The 17,016-nt window shown below is 43.2% G+C and overlaps 1 protein-coding gene across 1 annotated transcript; it reads right to left on the bottom strand.

Annotated features, from left to right (window-relative positions):
• Positions 1-3,182, bottom strand: LOC134844310 (SLIT-ROBO Rho GTPase-activating protein 1-like). The gene has a single exon (XM_063860942.1). The coding sequence runs from the start codon at positions 3,179-3,181 to the stop codon at positions 371-373; it is 2,811 nt and encodes a 936-aa protein (XP_063717012.1). The 5' UTR covers position 3,182; the 3' UTR covers positions 1-370.
• Positions 3,183-17,016: the final 13,834 nt, after the last annotated feature.

Genomic DNA, 17,016 nt, shown 5'->3' on the forward strand with positions numbered 1-17,016 from the left:
AAACATTGATTTGAGCTGACATTAATAATTTAATCTAAAACTGAAATATTACGACAACTAGATAGATTTTTAACTTCGCCACATACTAAAAAAAGTTTCAATTTACTACAACGAATAAATACGAAACTGAAGAAAATAAATGTTAAGGATGCTAGCCACAGATATTGGCAATTACTGTATATATATCAAAAACCGAAAATATCTGTGGAAAGCAAATTCGACTTCTTCAAGTTCTTTGAATCACAACTAGCAATCAAACTACAAATAAATCAAACAACCAGTCAAATTGTTCCACTATGTTAGAATCAATTTCTGTTTTATTCTGCGCATAGATTTACAAGAATGTGTAGAAAAGATAGAGTATAAATGGTTATTTCTTCGAAGGTTTCGGGAAAACGGGAGGCGGGAAAACCTTGACATCAGATGATACTCCCGAAGCTTCAACGTCATCCTTAATGGTCGGCGACGAGACGCCTTTTGCCGAAGATTTTATAGCAGCAGCTGGACTCGCAGCTGCCGATGAGGAGGAGGATTTTTTAAACGCTGGCACTTGTGAAGCTTGAACTGGATCCCTCAGAGATTCTGAACTCCCAGTTGTACTCACAGAAGCATGGCTGCCTCCAGTAGGGCTTTGGACTTTCGCACCCTTACCTGGCTTCCTCGGCAAAACTTTTGGTTCTCCAAGATTTATTCCGCCCAATTTCTCTAGCTCCAACTTTCTTGCAGCCAGCATGGGACTGGTCTTGACTCCGAGTGGATCCACTTCAATGTTCAAAGAGATAGCTCTAGGCCTCTCATTAGTGGGCTCTGCTGACGATCCTGCATTTGATGTGGTTGAAGTCAATGAGGGAACAGGTGAAGAGCAGAGGTTCTCGCCTGACTCTGAAGAATCGACGGTTGCGTTAGCCGGTAAATCCATAACTAAGTCTGGTGCGTTGTGCGAAGTCATGCTGTATGTAGAAACAGTGTCATCTTTGTATGAATCGTCGGCGTCTTCTAGCATTTCGTCATCGGTTTCGTCATACTCCATGTCTCCTTCAGATACGCTTCCCGGTCCCAGGCTGTCGGCCACGTCATCAAGAAGCAAGCCGTAGTTTCTGGGGAAAATCTGATACGACTGGTTAATGAAAGTCTGGATGACCTCTATCACGTCATTATGGTGCAACACTTGGTCTTTGTCTTCGGGGATCGGAAGCAAGGTTGGTCCCCAGCAAACAGCCAGGTTATAGTCGTCCATCATATTCTGGTCTGAATACCGCGAAAGACACTTGAGAAAGTCGAACAAATAACGCATTGTTATCATCACGTTAACATTTAAAGAAGACACGAATGCAGTAAGCTGCGATAGAAAATCAGATTCACTGTTTTGCCTGGTGGACAAGGTTTCAATCACTTCTGTGAAGCGTCCTCTGGGAAAGAGGGGTTCCTCCAATTCTCTGAAGTACAATTTCAGTAGCCCCGCAATTGTGTTCCAGTTCCAAGTCTGATTGTCGTCTTCGAGCGGATCTTCGTGCTTGTCAAAAAGGCTTTTTAGATTATTAATTTCCGACTGTGACCCGTTCAGACGAAATATACCAGAATGAGTCAACCCACCAGGGGTATTGACAATTCTATTGATGCAGCTCGTGACAACTGGAGGTATGTCAATTTGGGCAGAAGCACAGTACGTCTCAATTTTTCCTCCGAACAGAGCAACTGTCACCTTATACTTCGGCTTCAACTGCGATGGTAGAATGCTCTGAGGCCCTCGGAGTCGCCTGCGATTCCTTGAAACTGTATTGTAAGATCCAACATTTATCTCAATGTCAACGCCAAACATCGATTCGATTATATCTTTTCGTCCCTTCAGTCTCACACAGCTGTTTGCAAGAGGTCCTCTGGTTGCATTATGTAATATGAAGGCATTTTGATGTTCACGAAGACGCTCGATGTTCTCATCAAAGTGCTGTGTGAAAAGAACGAGCGATTTTTCTCTGTTCATCGTGAAAGAGTCAAGAATGGTACTATTGTCCAGATACAGTTTACCCACAGTATCAGTGACCGTTTCTCTGCACTTGGCAAGCAACATGTCCACGTCTTTAACTTGCGATTCGTAGTTGGCAAATGAGGACTTGATTTGATCATATTTCTCTTTCAGTGAGGCGTCAAGACACAAGACAGATATCTCATCAGTAAACCCTTTTGTAATATGAGGCGCGAAAGAAAATTTGAGACTTTCTTTGGGTGTAAAGGCATACGAGTTATCGTCCAGGAACCCCTGAGTTTCTTTCATAGAATTCAATGCATTTACAGCATTTCTGAACTCCCTGACCTTCTCAGACCGTTTTTTAAGACTTTCTTCTTGCAGAAGGTAAACACTTTTGAATACACATTGCGACCACTCAAAATGACCTAGAAACATGGCGTCAAGGGTCTGCGGTGCTGCTGTATTATAGATATCATTTAGAAAGTAGTTCATTGCATGAATTGCGAGAACATATTCATTCCTGTTTTTGTTAAAAGTTGCAAATGCATCATCTCGTTTCATCTGACATTTTGCACGCTTTTTCTCGGCGGATTTCAGTTTACCGGCATTTCTTCCTTTTGTGTCACCAGCAGATTTTACCTTGTCAAATTCTTGCGATGCAGCTTCGAACTTTGAATTTTCCTGCCGATAACTCAGGTGACTATTTTGATAGGCCTTCAAAAAGCCAGTCAATTGGTTTGCCAGTATTAGAAATTCTTCGTGGCTTTTTTGCAAAGGCAGTCGGCTTTGTTCAGACATATGCTTAAGAACAGAAGTGACTGTAGCAAAATGATCCATGATGTAATCATTTGTAAGCTGGGAGTCATTATTTACATCATAACATGTCTGTTTTGATATATTAAGAAGTGAGTAAAAACACTGCTGATATCCGTTTAGGGTACGATTCGGTGAACTTACATTTCCACGCCGATTGTCATGTGAGCCAAGCTGTGAATTTAGTTTTGCTATATACTGATCTGTCAACTTCTCCAACTTTTTGCTGTACTCGCTATCAATTTCTGCCTTCCTTTTCAGAAATTCTTTGATATCAGAACAAGTTGTTAAGTGATGGTTGACGTGGTTGTCTAGTACTTTTAGCTGTTCACCGAGACACGACTTGGCTTCGACTCCGATCCCTTCTAGCTGAGATATAGCCTGTTTTTCTGTCAAACTCATCTGTCTAGAAAGATGCAAATCGTACTGTTTTTGTTCCGACCATTGAAAATGGAGAGAAACTTTGTATTCGGCTGTGTTTCTATTTTTTTCTTTTTAAGCATGCAAAATCAGGTCCTACAAAAAATCATCGGAATGGGTCGAGCGATATATCAAATTAAAGCTTTTTTAGTCGTGATTCCCTGAACGTTTTTGCCCAAAAATCAAACATTACCGTGTCGAGAAAAACCAGAAAATTTTTTTGACTTTTGGTCAATTTTCGAGCGAATGAGGTGAGCGAGCAGTCCTATTTTGTTTTTCAACCAAAAAATTTTTACCGCAAGTAATCATCGTAATGGGTGGATTGGTATATCATTTTAAAGTCCTTTCAGCCCTGATTTGCACATTTAAAATAAGTCATTATAGAATAATACGCCATAAAACTTAAGTTGAACTCCAGAAAAATTACAGTTGGGAGTCCGTTCATCACATTATCAGTCAAAATACTTGTTATTTTCTAGACAGGGAAATGATAATGATAAAAAAGATGTAACATTCGCGCGGAAGTATATATGTGCCAGTCAATCATATTTGGAAGTTTGACCTTGAACAACGCGAGAAACATGATTGGGCCATCCGCAACTGACGCAGTCCAATGGAAAAGGTTTTTGACAGAACACAAACAAGCGTCAAATACGCTCTGCCAGTCTGTGGCCGGGGTAGCGAGAAAGTTGTGCACACAGCACGTTGCCCCTGATTACATAAACAATCTCCGTGATAGTAGGCTAATACCACTGGACAAGATGCCAGGCATCAGACCAATTGGCATAAGTGAAGTTTTACGAAGACTAATTGGTAAAGCTGCTCTATCGGTTTTGAAACCATATATCCGTGAAGTTGCCGGTAACAAACAACTTTCTGCAGGCCATGAAGCTGGATGTGAAGCCGCTATTCACGCGATCAGAAAAATGTTTACGGACCATGAGTGCGAAGGATTGCTATTAGTGGATGCCGAGAATGCGTTCAATGAACTCAACAGACAAACAGCCCTGAGAAACATTCAAGTACTGTGCCCTGGATTTTCCAAAATTTGCACTAACTTTTATCGAGAGCCTTCTCAACTCTATCTTTCTGGTGATACCATTCAGTCAGAAGAAGGAACCACACAAGGTGATCCGTTAGCTATGCTTTTTTTTTTGGAGTTTCAGCAATGCCCATTATCAATGCCACAGAAACACCTGGGTGCAAGCAAGTTTGGATTGCTGACGATGCAACCGTGATAGGAGACATAGACGCACTCAAGATATGGTGGGACAAAATCTCTACATTCGGACCGAGCTTTGGGTACTATCCGAATGAGAAGAAAACTAAAGTTCTTGTCAAACCAGAGTTTGAGGAAAAAGCCAGGGAGATATTCAAGAAATCGAGCGTAGAAGTTCTCACGGAAGGACATCGAGTTCTTGGATCGGTTGTTGGAAGCCAGAAGTTTGTTGAACAATACGTATCAGGTTTGGTGGAAGAATGGCTTGCTGAGCTACAGACGCTTAGCGACATTGCAAAAACGGAGCCACAGGCCTCACTATCTTGTCTGACCCATGGCTTGCAAAGCAAGTACACTTTCTTACTCAGAACCACACCTGACATCATCGAGTTAGTTCAGCCAATACAAACATTCATAGAGGATACCTTATTGCCCAACATTTTTGGTCGAGCTATATCTGACGAATTGATGAGAGTAGCGAAGTTACCTTGTAGAGAAGGAGGCCTTGGTATTATTGATCTGACTCGTCAGAGTTTTCTTGAAAAGTCACTCTACATCAGTGAACCTCTAATCGAGTCTGTTGTTTCTGGAAGCTTTGAACTCATGGAAAGTATCTTCAGCCTACAGCAAAGAAGAAAAAATCAAGTGTACAAGAGCAATCGAGCAGAATCAAAGCAACGTTTGACCGAAGTTCTTGATGAATGCTCGAATGATCTCAAAAGAATGGTACTGCTAGCAAGTGAACGAGGGGCTTCTGCATGGTTAACGATGTTACCGATTGAAACTGAAGGTTTCTCACTAACTAAGTCAAATTTTCGTGATGCGTTATGTCTGAGATACGGCCTGACTCCCGATCACATGCCTGTCAAATGTGCCTGTTCCAAAGATTTTAACGTTGAACATGCGTTGAGCTGCTCAAAGGGTGGCTTCCCAATAGTTCGCCACAACAAAATACGTGATTTGTTTGCAAATGTTCTGTCACAAGTTTGCCACGATGTAGCACTTGAACCCCAGCTGCAAGAAGTAGACCGGACTCTAACACCAGGTTCAAATTCTCAAGCTGGCGCAAGATTGGACATCAGTGCAAGTGGTGTTTGGGGAGGTAGATTTGAGAAAACTCTGTTTGACGTTCGAGTATTCAGTCCACTCTGTAAAACCAACAGTGGACCAATTCAACAGACATACCGACGTCATGAGACAGAAAAAGGAGGAATTACGAATCGCGAGTGCTCGAAATTGAAGGTGCGTCGTTCTGCCCAATAGTCTTATCCACCTCGGGGGGTCAGGCTCCCGCCACACAAGCACTAGTAAAACGACTTGCCACCCTACTATCAGAAAAACTCGACATTCCACGCCCTATCACAACAAGCTGGCTACGGAACCGATTGAGCATGGCCATCACTCGATCCTGTATCATGTGTCTGAGAGGTGCACGATCGAGGTCGAAAGCCCCAGCTCGCGCTTGGGATCCTTATGCCATCGAAACATCAAACTCTTTGACCCAGAGCACGTTAGAGAACTGAGCCTCATATATTTTGCTTTCTCGAAAACTCAAGCCTTCACTTCAGTACACAATATTTTGTTTTGTGCCCGAATAATTAAGCCTGGACCACCTTTTAAAAACTGAATTGACACCAATAAAAACCACAATCAAATCTAATCCAGTTTAAAACTCCATTAGTTGCTTTTACAAAATTACCTCTTGATGTAATTATTGGTTTGGTTATTACGCGATGTGTAAGATTCCAATTGAATATTTATATGCTTTTGTACATGTTGATTAATTTAAGTTTTTTATAGAAAAAAAAAATTTTGGGGTGTGTGCCTGTCGGTCATATTTGGAAGTTTGACCTTGAGGAATACGGTTACATGTCAGTATTTAGACAACCGCGTATTCAGACTGGTCAGTATTTAGACAAATACTGTTTCAACCAATCAGAATCGAGACAAAGAAGAAATGTAACATTCGTCTACTGCAGTCACACATGAGGCTTAAGAAAAATAGGCCCTAAAACCATTGGCTCAAGAGTCAGGGACACTATCTCTTGTGTTTTTCCACCTCAAACCAGTCGGAGCCAATTCGGTTCGCTTGTGACATGAGACTACGACCCGTTACCGCTTAAAGGCTACTACCAAAATATCCCCCCACTCTAGAAATAAAAACGTCCCCATACTTAGGTCTCTAGATACCCAAAATACATGAACGCCGTTAAAAACCGGGTCGGAACAATCCGTTAAGTTACTTTTTATTAGACAGTGGAACTTTGATCCATTTCAGATGGATCAACCTAAAACTCGCCTTACCTCAACATAACAATTATAAAACACACTCTAGAAATTTAAATTGGTACTCACATTGTAGCACGCTCAAGAATTGGGAGTAATTAAGTCGGTAAGCAACTCAAGAATTAAATAGTGTAACTAAATGAGTTTAATGTGTGACATTCGACCAGAATGGCCAAAATGCAATTTGTGCAGACTTCGAATTTTTAGCAGTAAGCCTTCCGGATTGGTGGTTATTAAGAACTAAGAACGTTATTGGAACGATTGGCCAAACGGTGAGGGCTGGAATATTCTAGTGTTTTTAAATTTCAAAAATTCGAATTATGACGTCATATTTCTGAGAAACGTCAGAAACGGCCATTTTGGCTAAAACGAGAAAAAAAGACAAGAACAACTTTATCTGCGATAGTGAACAGGATGAAAATCGAGATTAAAAACGACAACGAACTACAGAATAGCAGAGAACGTTCCGAGTTGCAACTATTGTGCTGCTACAATAGTTGCAAGGCCGTTGCGAGCAACGGTGAAGGGTAAGAAACCAGCCTTCCAGATTAGGAGGAAATCAAGATTAACGAGCTTGATTCAGCGGATTCGTCAATCCGGAAGGGTAAAGAAACTGAAATTTTTATCCTGCCACGTAAACTTTTAGCATCCTGTCATGTCCTGACTTGAATTTAGTTGATATTTGGATTAGTTTTAACAAGGATGAGGTGCTAGTAGTTGGGGGGGGGGAAAGGGTTGATCCATCTCGATGGAGATGATGATTTTTATCTACTGAACAAAAACAATAGTAATATAATAAGTAGTAACCCTGTTTTTAGGAGTGACCTCGTGGTCTGGGGATACTGAGACCCAGCCATGAGCTCACTATTTGCATGTAATTAAGTTAATTTGAGCGTTCTGGTCGAAGCCGGAGAACAGTAACGTTTTTGTCGATCCGATGTTAGAAAGACCACCGAAAGTACTGGCTTGGTAGAGACGGTGAAAAGCATGCAAAGCTCTGTTTAGACGTTAGCCAGTCGTCTTAAGACTTAGTTTTGTTTTCCGTCGATATGTATCTTCCGGGCGAATGTTACATACATGTTTTTATGGCGCTCCTGGGTGTTATTCTTTTTTAACATCATGACCGGCAGAACCGTTAGCGAGCACTCCGCGCCGAGCGGATGCTCACATTAACGCCCTTAATAGGCCTAAACCGCCGGGGCGGAAGGGTAGTTCGGAACGCGGAAGCCTTCCGGATTACCGTGAATAGTTTTTTAACCTAGTTAAGACCAAAAATTCACGAACCAGGAAGGGTGGGGGGAATCGCGAACCCCTCATCCCCTGAGTGGTTTGTGACCAAAAACACTTAAAGATATAAGTAAAACCAAACAAAAAGTAGTATAGTACCCAAGAAAAACAAAAAACATAAAAAAATAACCGAAAAAACCAAAAACAGTAAAAAAGTAAAAAATCAGTAGAAATCATCCCACCAGACAAGTTGTGATCCAACCCCCCCGTTTGTTGTTGATAGATATATTGTTGTTACAGGCATTTATATCAGTCAGGATTGTTACGATCAGTTTTGTAGCCCGTTTGTGAGGCTTGTACTGTTGGGTAATTTGAGCATTTAAGCATGTTAATGATAAATTGCGCTCAATCCGGAAGGGTCAGCTGATTTGCGTTCAATTCGGAAGGGTCTTGGGTGAAGACCGATCCGGCAAGCAGTACAAGGAGCAACAAGAAGGGGCTCAACGACAACAACAATCGACTGTTGGGTATCGTTAACAAGTTTTGTATCCCTTTTGGTACAAAAAGTAAGATAGTAATCTGTGGGGGGCTCGACAGTGCTGCACTGTAGTGACCCTTCACCGAACTGCGAATATCCGAGTTAAGCACCTTAATTCGGATATTAAGGAAACCCGGAGGGGTATAGTATTACTAATATTATTTTTTATATAGCCTATATTCATAGTCTTATATCGTTTTTCAGTGAAAAACAACGAAAACAGACCGGTTTTTAGGGTCAAAATAGCGATATTTTGATCCCCCCACAAGTCGCGATTTTTGAAATATCGATATTTTTTGAAACGGAAAAAACGTCAAGTTAGTGTGTTACATCGTAACTGCACTACCATAATAGATAGGACCGGTTAAGTTTAGTTCGGAAGTGGTTGGAACTATTTTGGTACCGAAAAACGAAATTTCGTGATTTTTGAGAAAACGAAACACTATAAATTCAGAAAATTTTTTGAAATTTTTGAGTTACGACAGTAAAAATAGTTGTTCGGACAACTTCCACTAGTGAATCTACGAGTTTTAAAACCCGCTACCCGAAAGCCTTCCGGGTTGCAGAGGAATCGAACATAACGTGTTTGATTTGGTGGATTCATCAATCCGGAGGGGTCCAGGTAGCATAGTTTTTCGCAAATTTTTTCTACAAAAGCGTTTTAGATCGGGTCTTTTGCATTGAACTAGAAGAGTATAGGCCTTCTGAGCTCGGATCAATAATTTTCAGGTCGAAAGGACCAGATTTGCGGAAAAAGTTAGGCGGAACCTATAAGAGAGAAAATTTTTGAGTTTAGAAAAAAACTACTGAGCATATCGAGTTGATCTTGGTACCAATAGATCAGAAATTAGCTGAACTTACTGATAGGGTCAGAAATTTTTCGGAAAAATAAGCGTGAAAATTTTTTGAGATTGTTTTTAGCAAATTCCTCAATTTGGAAGGGTACACCCTTCACGTTTTATAAATTTCTTCTAGAAAAGCCCTTATACCCCTACTAAAAGGTGATAGCGGTTGAATAAAGTAACTTTAGGCTGTTCTAGACGAAAAGGGAAGGCTAAAGGCACAGCAAAACCTTAATCGAGCCGAAGTTAGGCGAGCGATAAGACCCTTTACCGTTAGTGTGAATTGTCAAATAAGAGGCTTAACTTCAATCCGGAAGGGTCTAGGAAGGTAGTACAAACCCTTCCCAGTTAATTGAAAGAGCATAATTGCATCGGAGAACGTATCCGGAGGGGTATAGGTTGAAAAAAGGAAATCTCCGAAAAGCTACTTTTACAAAACCGGAGGGCTCCCAATCCGGAGGGGTCAAAGGTTTTTCAAGTTAAGAGGGGTCCGAATCCGGAGGGGTCTTATAGTTGCTAATTCGGAGGGGTCCAAATCCGGAGGGGTCTTGTATTAACCAACTCAGAGGGGTCCAAATCCGGAGGGGTCTAGATTCTATTAATCCGGAAGGGTCCTATTTGTGCCAAACCGGAGGGGTATTATTTTATTAAGAACTTAGGTAGACGAAAGAAAGACTAAAAAGTGAGAGGTATTAGGTTATTAACACACAGGCTAGGTATCAGTGACTGCACTGGTAACTTGCCTTTCTATAAGAACCAGACTAATACAAAACAGGTCCGAACTCGGATATTCGCGACACTAAGTCTAAATTAAAAAGTGCGTGATTCATTGGTGTGGATTGAAACATAATACGTTTTTGGGAAAAGTGACTGCCCTGAGGATTTTAGTAGGTCTAGCTCGTAGAGTCCGAAGGCAGATAGGTAACACAGTACTCGGTGGGTGCAATAGACGCCCACTTGAGAAAATTACTGCCTTCAAAATTTTGTCTGTTTGGTGCAGCACCGAGCAGGGAAAGCTTTTTCTTTAAAAGACAGGTTCGACTATTGTACTGCGACCGACTAAAAGTACAAGACACATACATTTTTTTATATATACATTCACATTGTGTCAAAATAAATTTTTTGTTTTTGATTTTAAATCAACGTAAACTGTGCTTGATTGGGTAGTGAGTACACTATCTTTTAAATTGACTGATAACATCATATTGTGCTAATTTCAAAATCTTTGGACCGATAATCGGTTAGTGTGAATAAATTTTATACAAACTGTACTCTGACAACATACAGGGATTCGTGGTCACTATTTAATAGAATCTGGTGAAATTTATTGTGTTGTGTCATTATTATTGTTAATAAAACTATAAGGTCTCTAGCAATTGAGTCAAGAGTAGGCATTGGAAAGTGACAACCAGAGAATGAGTCTAGACAAGTAAAGGATACCAAAACGAGGTAATAGCTCTAGGAAATTCATACCTGAAAAGCAAAGAAAAACGATGACCGATCCTTTTGTGGATTGGATCAAGCGATCCCGGTCTGACAAAAGGGGGACGGTTTCAGGCAGAATGGTTGAAACGAGAAGTCAGAAGACCTCGGAAGAGCGAAGAGAACTGTTAGAAGTGGAGGTCAATACGGACCAGACCATGAATGACAACCAGGAAGTAAATGGACTGGAAGGAAGAGGCAGAAGGCTGGTGAGTGAATCTACCCCGGTAGAACAAGGCCATGATTTTTCCACTTCCACCGGGACATTGGATCGAGAAGAGATGTCGGAACTGTCCGACATCTCAACTGAAGTAACGGCAACTAGAAGATCTCCGACAGACAACACTATGATGGCAAGCGGAACTGGGAAACAAACAACGTCATCATCGTTCTCAGAAAGAATGAAGAACACCTTCGGAAACATCTTTCCATTCAGCATGGGAGGAGGAGCAGGAAACGATGGTGAGTCCCAGGAGGAAGAGGTTGAAGAGGAGCAAGGGGACTTTGGATCTCAAGTCAGCCTCAATAGTTCGATCCAGGAGAGTGAGGCACACATCGGAAGAGAGACTGGAACCATGGACAAATTTGGTGTAGTGACAACGATAAGCAAAGAGGCAAACACACCGGGCCAGTCAAAGGACTTCGCGATTAGGACAAGTTCGGAGCCACAACCTGGAGAGGGTAGAACCAGAGGGCTCGGCAACGCGTTAATGGATCCTGAAAAAAATAATGAAAAGACGTTGAAGCAGAGAGTCAAAGCCCGGATCTCGACAAGCACGAAGTTACCTGGGACCGACAGAGTTACACCACCACTAGTGACGCCACTCGTGGAAAACGGGGCAGCACTAGAGGAAGCCTTGAACAACATAGTGGACAGTTTAGGAGAACAAAATGAGCAGATGTCGATAAGGATGAGTGAACTAGAAAGAGCAGTTCACATTGAAAGAGAAAGTCTGCGGGAAGAAAAAAACCGCAACAGACAAGAAGTTGGCAGAAGCGAAAAACGCTTGAAAGAAAGAACGGACGAACATATGACGAGGAACTGGTCGCGAATGACAAGAGAGGCGGAACAGAGGAAGTTACGCTTAAGAGCCGACATGGAGAAGTTAAGAATTCAACAAGAGCAGTCTCTTGGGACTCTTGACACAAAGATAGACGCGATGATGGAGAGGCGAACTCAGGCTATCATGGATAGGTTGGACGGGCTACTAAACAGCAAGAGTGGACCAAAAGAAGGAGAACCGAACTCGGGAGGTTCCAGCAGGGAACCGAGGGTGAACTTCAATGAACATCAAAAGAGTAAGACGTATGGATCCACTAGAGGCAGGGGCAGTTCATCAGGCTATGCCACAAGGGGTAATGCAGCATGGGGCCCGAGCAGTAGAGCAAGTTCAACGGGGAACAGACAAACCTCTAACGAACGACCAACGCAAAGCACACATGCGACTGGGAGAAGTGATTCCGGCAACAGGGGGCATGCAAGCCCGAGGAGGAGTCATGTGGGCCAAGCGGGAAACGCTCACGGTGATTCGGATTGCAGGGATGCACCGCACACAGAGCCTTCGACGAGGTGTGAGGACACTCAAGCGGGACACTCAAGGGATGCTACGGCGATGGCCACAGCATTTGAACCCCTGAACAGGTCTTTGGAGACATTCCTGACGAGGTTATCTAGAACCAATGAACGCAGTGAGAAGTCCAGAAGAGTTTTTAAGAAACTAAGATGCTACAAAGACGAATCTGATGGCTGTATTGATACCTGGATAGAGGTAATGAAGCTGCATTTCGAGGAAGAGGACTTGTCGGAGAGACAGGAATGCAGCGCGCTCACCAGCAACTTAGAAGGGACAGCCCTGAACTGTGTCATGGCCAAGAAACAGTATCAACGTGACACTGCTGAGAAAATCTTCGAAATCTTGTTAAACCGTTTCGGATCAGGGGTGCAGGGGCACCAGGCGATGATGCGCTTCGAGAAACGGAGGCAACGAGAAGATGAAACCATAGACAAGTTTCTCGATGATTTGGAAATACTGAGGAGACGCAGCCAACCGGACGAGTCAAACCGAAGGATGAACTTGGCCGTAGCCTCGAAATTTATCGATGGTGTGAAGAATGATGAACTTCGTACGATGCTAGCAACGCATTACACACCACTATCAACCAATGCGCCAACACCGGAGGAGTTGAGGCTCAAATCAAAAGAGTATCTTTTGTTGAAACCTCCTTCGAGATCTGGATATTACAAGAACAATTATGGCAATTTTAACAACGGACCAGCGAACCAAGGGAACAATTGGTACAAACCGAGGGATGATATGGACAAGTAACGCTCTTGTGCTAATTGCAGTTCAACGGACCATCATGTGTCAGCATGCCCAGCTTACAAACAAGGCATGAAAGCAATAGGCTTTAGCCTCGAGGACGAAGATGCGTCAGAGTTGGAACATGAGGATTTCATGAGAGGAGTAATTGCGAAATTCGGCCCGAGGTGTTTCTTTTGCAACTTGGAAGGTCATTTTAAATCAGATTGTCCGCAATTCTGGGATGCAGTGGCAGACATCAAGCATCCAAGACATGAAGAAGCTTTGTCAGGAGTGAAAGCCAGCAAGGCTAGACTTTTGAGTGAAGCGGAGGCACGCAAAAAGGATAAACCTCAAGAGCTGGCGGCAAAGAAAATGCAAGCGGTAACAGGGGAGACACGTGAGTCGGAACCAGCAACTGCGGCTGAGGACTTCAAGATTGATTATAAGGCAGCTGCAAGGGATGCTCTAAATAGAGTACAACAGGAATTGGTGACAAAAGAGATCGAACAAAAAGTGAAACTTGAACTGGAAAATGAAAAGCTTCAGGAGCAATTGAATACCTTCGAAGCAACGGAGTTCGAGGAGATGAAAACACCAAGCAGTTTAGACATGAAACTTAAAGTGATCTCCGGTAAGAGGTTCGGCATGGTGCCGCAGGGAAGCAAGATACAGTCGATAATCTCAGTGGCTGGACATCAGGTAATCAGAAATCTGAGTGAACCATCCGAGTTCACTTTGATGCATTTGGACACATATGCAGATTATCTGAGACAGGTGGAGCCACGCACCGAGTCGAGAGCTGTGCGAGCACTACTAACGACAGGTGGCCCTCGCATGAAGAAACTTCATGGACGCTACCTGGAAGTCTATGGGCCGTATCAAATAATGCTGAACGTGGATGGAATCAGTATCTACACCAGGACTTATGTAACAACAGATGATGACCAAATGGGGCAGATCTATTTGGGAGAAGAGGAACTCAAGGTCCGCAGGACAGGCCATGACGCCATGATGGAACAAGACGCAGTACACATTGGATATGAAGCAGATGTGACAACACATCTGCTCGACACCAACGGAACAAAAAACGGAGTCTCAGGGCTTCTGGACATAGGAGCGGTAGTGAGTGTGATGCCGATAAAAACTTGGGAAAGAATGGGCTTCACGCGGGAAGATCTAATTCCAACGAATCTCCGACTGGCCGCAGCCAATCGAGGGGCTATCTACGTAGCCGGAAGAACACCAATAACAGTCCTTCACATGGGAGGACCAGATCTTTGGATGAGCTTCCTGGTGGTAGAGAATCTGGACGACGCCGACCAATTCATCTTGGGCAGAGATTTTGTCTGGAATTTTGACGTGATGATTGACTTGAACAACGGTCTAATACGGATTAGAAACCCAGACCGAAAGTATGTTAAGAGACCAATTAATAGGATAATAACAGACGAAAATAAGGTACCAGTTTTTTTGGATAGAAAAGTAAAATTACAACCAGGACAAGCTGTAGTAGCAATTTTTAGAATGAGAAATTTAAATTCGTTGAGTGATAGTAAACAGGTTTGCTTAGTACCGAATCCAAATAGTCAGAGTTCGGTGATTTTAGGCCGGAGCTTCTCGGTAACGCGAAACGGACTGTGTGTCAGTGTGTTGTTGAACACACTGGACACCACGGTTTCAATCCAGCGTGGAAAGAAGCTGGCTACGCTTTGCCGATGAGGACCGACTATGAGGAGACACAAAACTTGAAGAAATATAGTGTGAAAGACTGTCCTTATCATGCAAATAAAGATAAAATTTTAAAGAGAATTAATGAATTAAAATCTATTCATAAATTGTTTTCAATGAAATCCGAAACGGACGATCCGAAACGGCCCCTCGTCATATGAACTAGATTCTGACAAACCGGTTTTGCCGGAAATAGAACATTTAAAAGGGAAAATAGGTGAGGGAGATTTTGAAAAATTGAGGGACGTTTTATATCGGAACGCAGATGTATTTTCAAAACATAAGGCGGATATCGGTTGCTGTAATTTCATCGAACACGAAATCGAACTAGAAGAGGGCGCTGTACCCCATAGGGAAGGCGCAAGGCGAATGACGCCACACAAATCGGAAGCGTGCCGAGCGGAAATAGAAATGTTGCTTGAATACGACATGATAGAACCCTCGAAATCGCCATGGGCTTGCGGAGTATTAATGGCGAAAAAGAAAGGGGGGCAGCTTAGATTTTGTTGCGACTTTCGTTACTTGAACGCGGTAACGATAAAAGATGCGTACCCGATACCGCGAATAGACGAGAGCCTATCTAAACTCGGTGATGCCAAGTTCTTCACCACATTGGACTTAGGTTCTGCCTTCTGGCAGGTCCCTCTGCGAAAGAAAGACAGAGAAAAAACCGGTTTCGCGTGCGAATTGGGGTTGTACCAGTGGAAGAGGATGCCCTTCGGCTTGTGCAATGCAACAGCAACTTTTCAAAGGCTGATGGCTCAGGCTTTGACAGGAGTGACCAAAAAGTACGGGAATCTCTTGATGTGCTACGTGGATGACGTAGTCATAGCGACACCGACCCTGGAGGATCACATTGATCGGCTCAATGAGGTCTTCGGATGTATGAAAAAAGCAGGCTTGAAATGCAAACCATCAAAATGTGAAATCCTTAGGGATTCGATTAAGTACCTAGGACGAATGGTAGATAGGCATGGTGTGAGGCCGGACCCGGAAGCAGTGGAAGCAGTGTTGACATGGAAAGCTCCCAGAACGGACACACAGCTCATGAGCTTCCTAGGGTTTGCCAATTACTACCGAGAATTCATAAAAGGATATGCGGACAAGGTGTACCCGATGCAGAAGCTGATGCGCAACAAAGGGAAAAAGTTCGAATGGAACGATGAAGCACAGGTTGCTTTCGAGAACATAAAGCGGGAACTGTGCGAAGCGCCAGTGCTGGGCATGCCTACAGAGAAGGGCATGTATGTTCTCGACACAGATGCATCGGTGGTGGCCATCTCAGGAATCTTGCATCAAGAGCAAGAATGGAACGGAAGAACAGTTCTCCGTCCCATTGCATACGGCAGCAAAGTCTTGAGTGACACAGAGATGAAATATGGCGCACCAAAAGCAGAAATGTTTGCAGTAGTCACCTTCGTGGAGAAGTACCGTGCATTATTGGGGAGCGCTCCCTTCAAGTTACGCGTGGACAACAGAGCGTTATCCTGGTTGAAGACCTACTCGATGGATCAGAGTTATATTGGTAGATGGATAGTAAGACTGGATGGCTACCATATGATAATCGAACATAGGATGCGTGATAAACACCAGAATGCTGACAGCCTCAGCAAGAAAACTGAGTTCTATGAAAGATTGGAGCAGAAGCAGGCCAATCAGGCGGAAATAAAGGAGGGATTCTCGTTTCTGGACAAAGAAACTTATGAAGCGCTTCCCTTGACGAGATGGTTGGATAAGTCTGGACATCCAATTCCAGGGCACCCTGAGCTACCTGTAGAGAAAGCAGCCGAGATAAAGATTTGTTGCTGCGTTCGAACCTGGTCCAGCAAGAACTCTCTCGCATGAATATAAACAGCCTCTCATTATTGGATAAAACGGTGCAAGTCACACCACAAGTGTTGCGGATGCTGGGTGGATTGTTAGAAAGTAAGTGACCACAGATGACCCCGAGTGGACAGCAGCAGTGGCATCGCTAACAGTCAGTGAGAAGGTGAAGATCATGCCGTCCAGACGACAGCACGAAGAGAACGAGAGGGATTGTAGGACAATAGTTCAGCAACTAGTATCCTCAATACCCCAAGAGATTTTAACCAGTACTTCTTACGGACAGAAAGAACAGGGGAGCAGCAAGCGAAAGAAAACCGTCACCTTTGTGGACCGGGATAAAGAGGGTGAAGAGGTAGAACAAAATC

The sequence above is a fragment of the Symsagittifera roscoffensis genome, chromosome 4, assembly GCF_963678635.1.
Source record: "Symsagittifera roscoffensis chromosome 4, txSymRosc1.1, whole genome shotgun sequence".
Classification (NCBI taxonomy): Eukaryota; Metazoa; Xenacoelomorpha; order Acoela; family Convolutidae; genus Symsagittifera; species Symsagittifera roscoffensis.

Coding starts and splice junctions, on each gene's coding strand:
- LOC134844310 (XM_063860942.1), bottom strand. CDS start 3,181: ATGAGTTTGACAGAAAAACAGGCTATATCTCAGCTAGAAGGGATCGGA.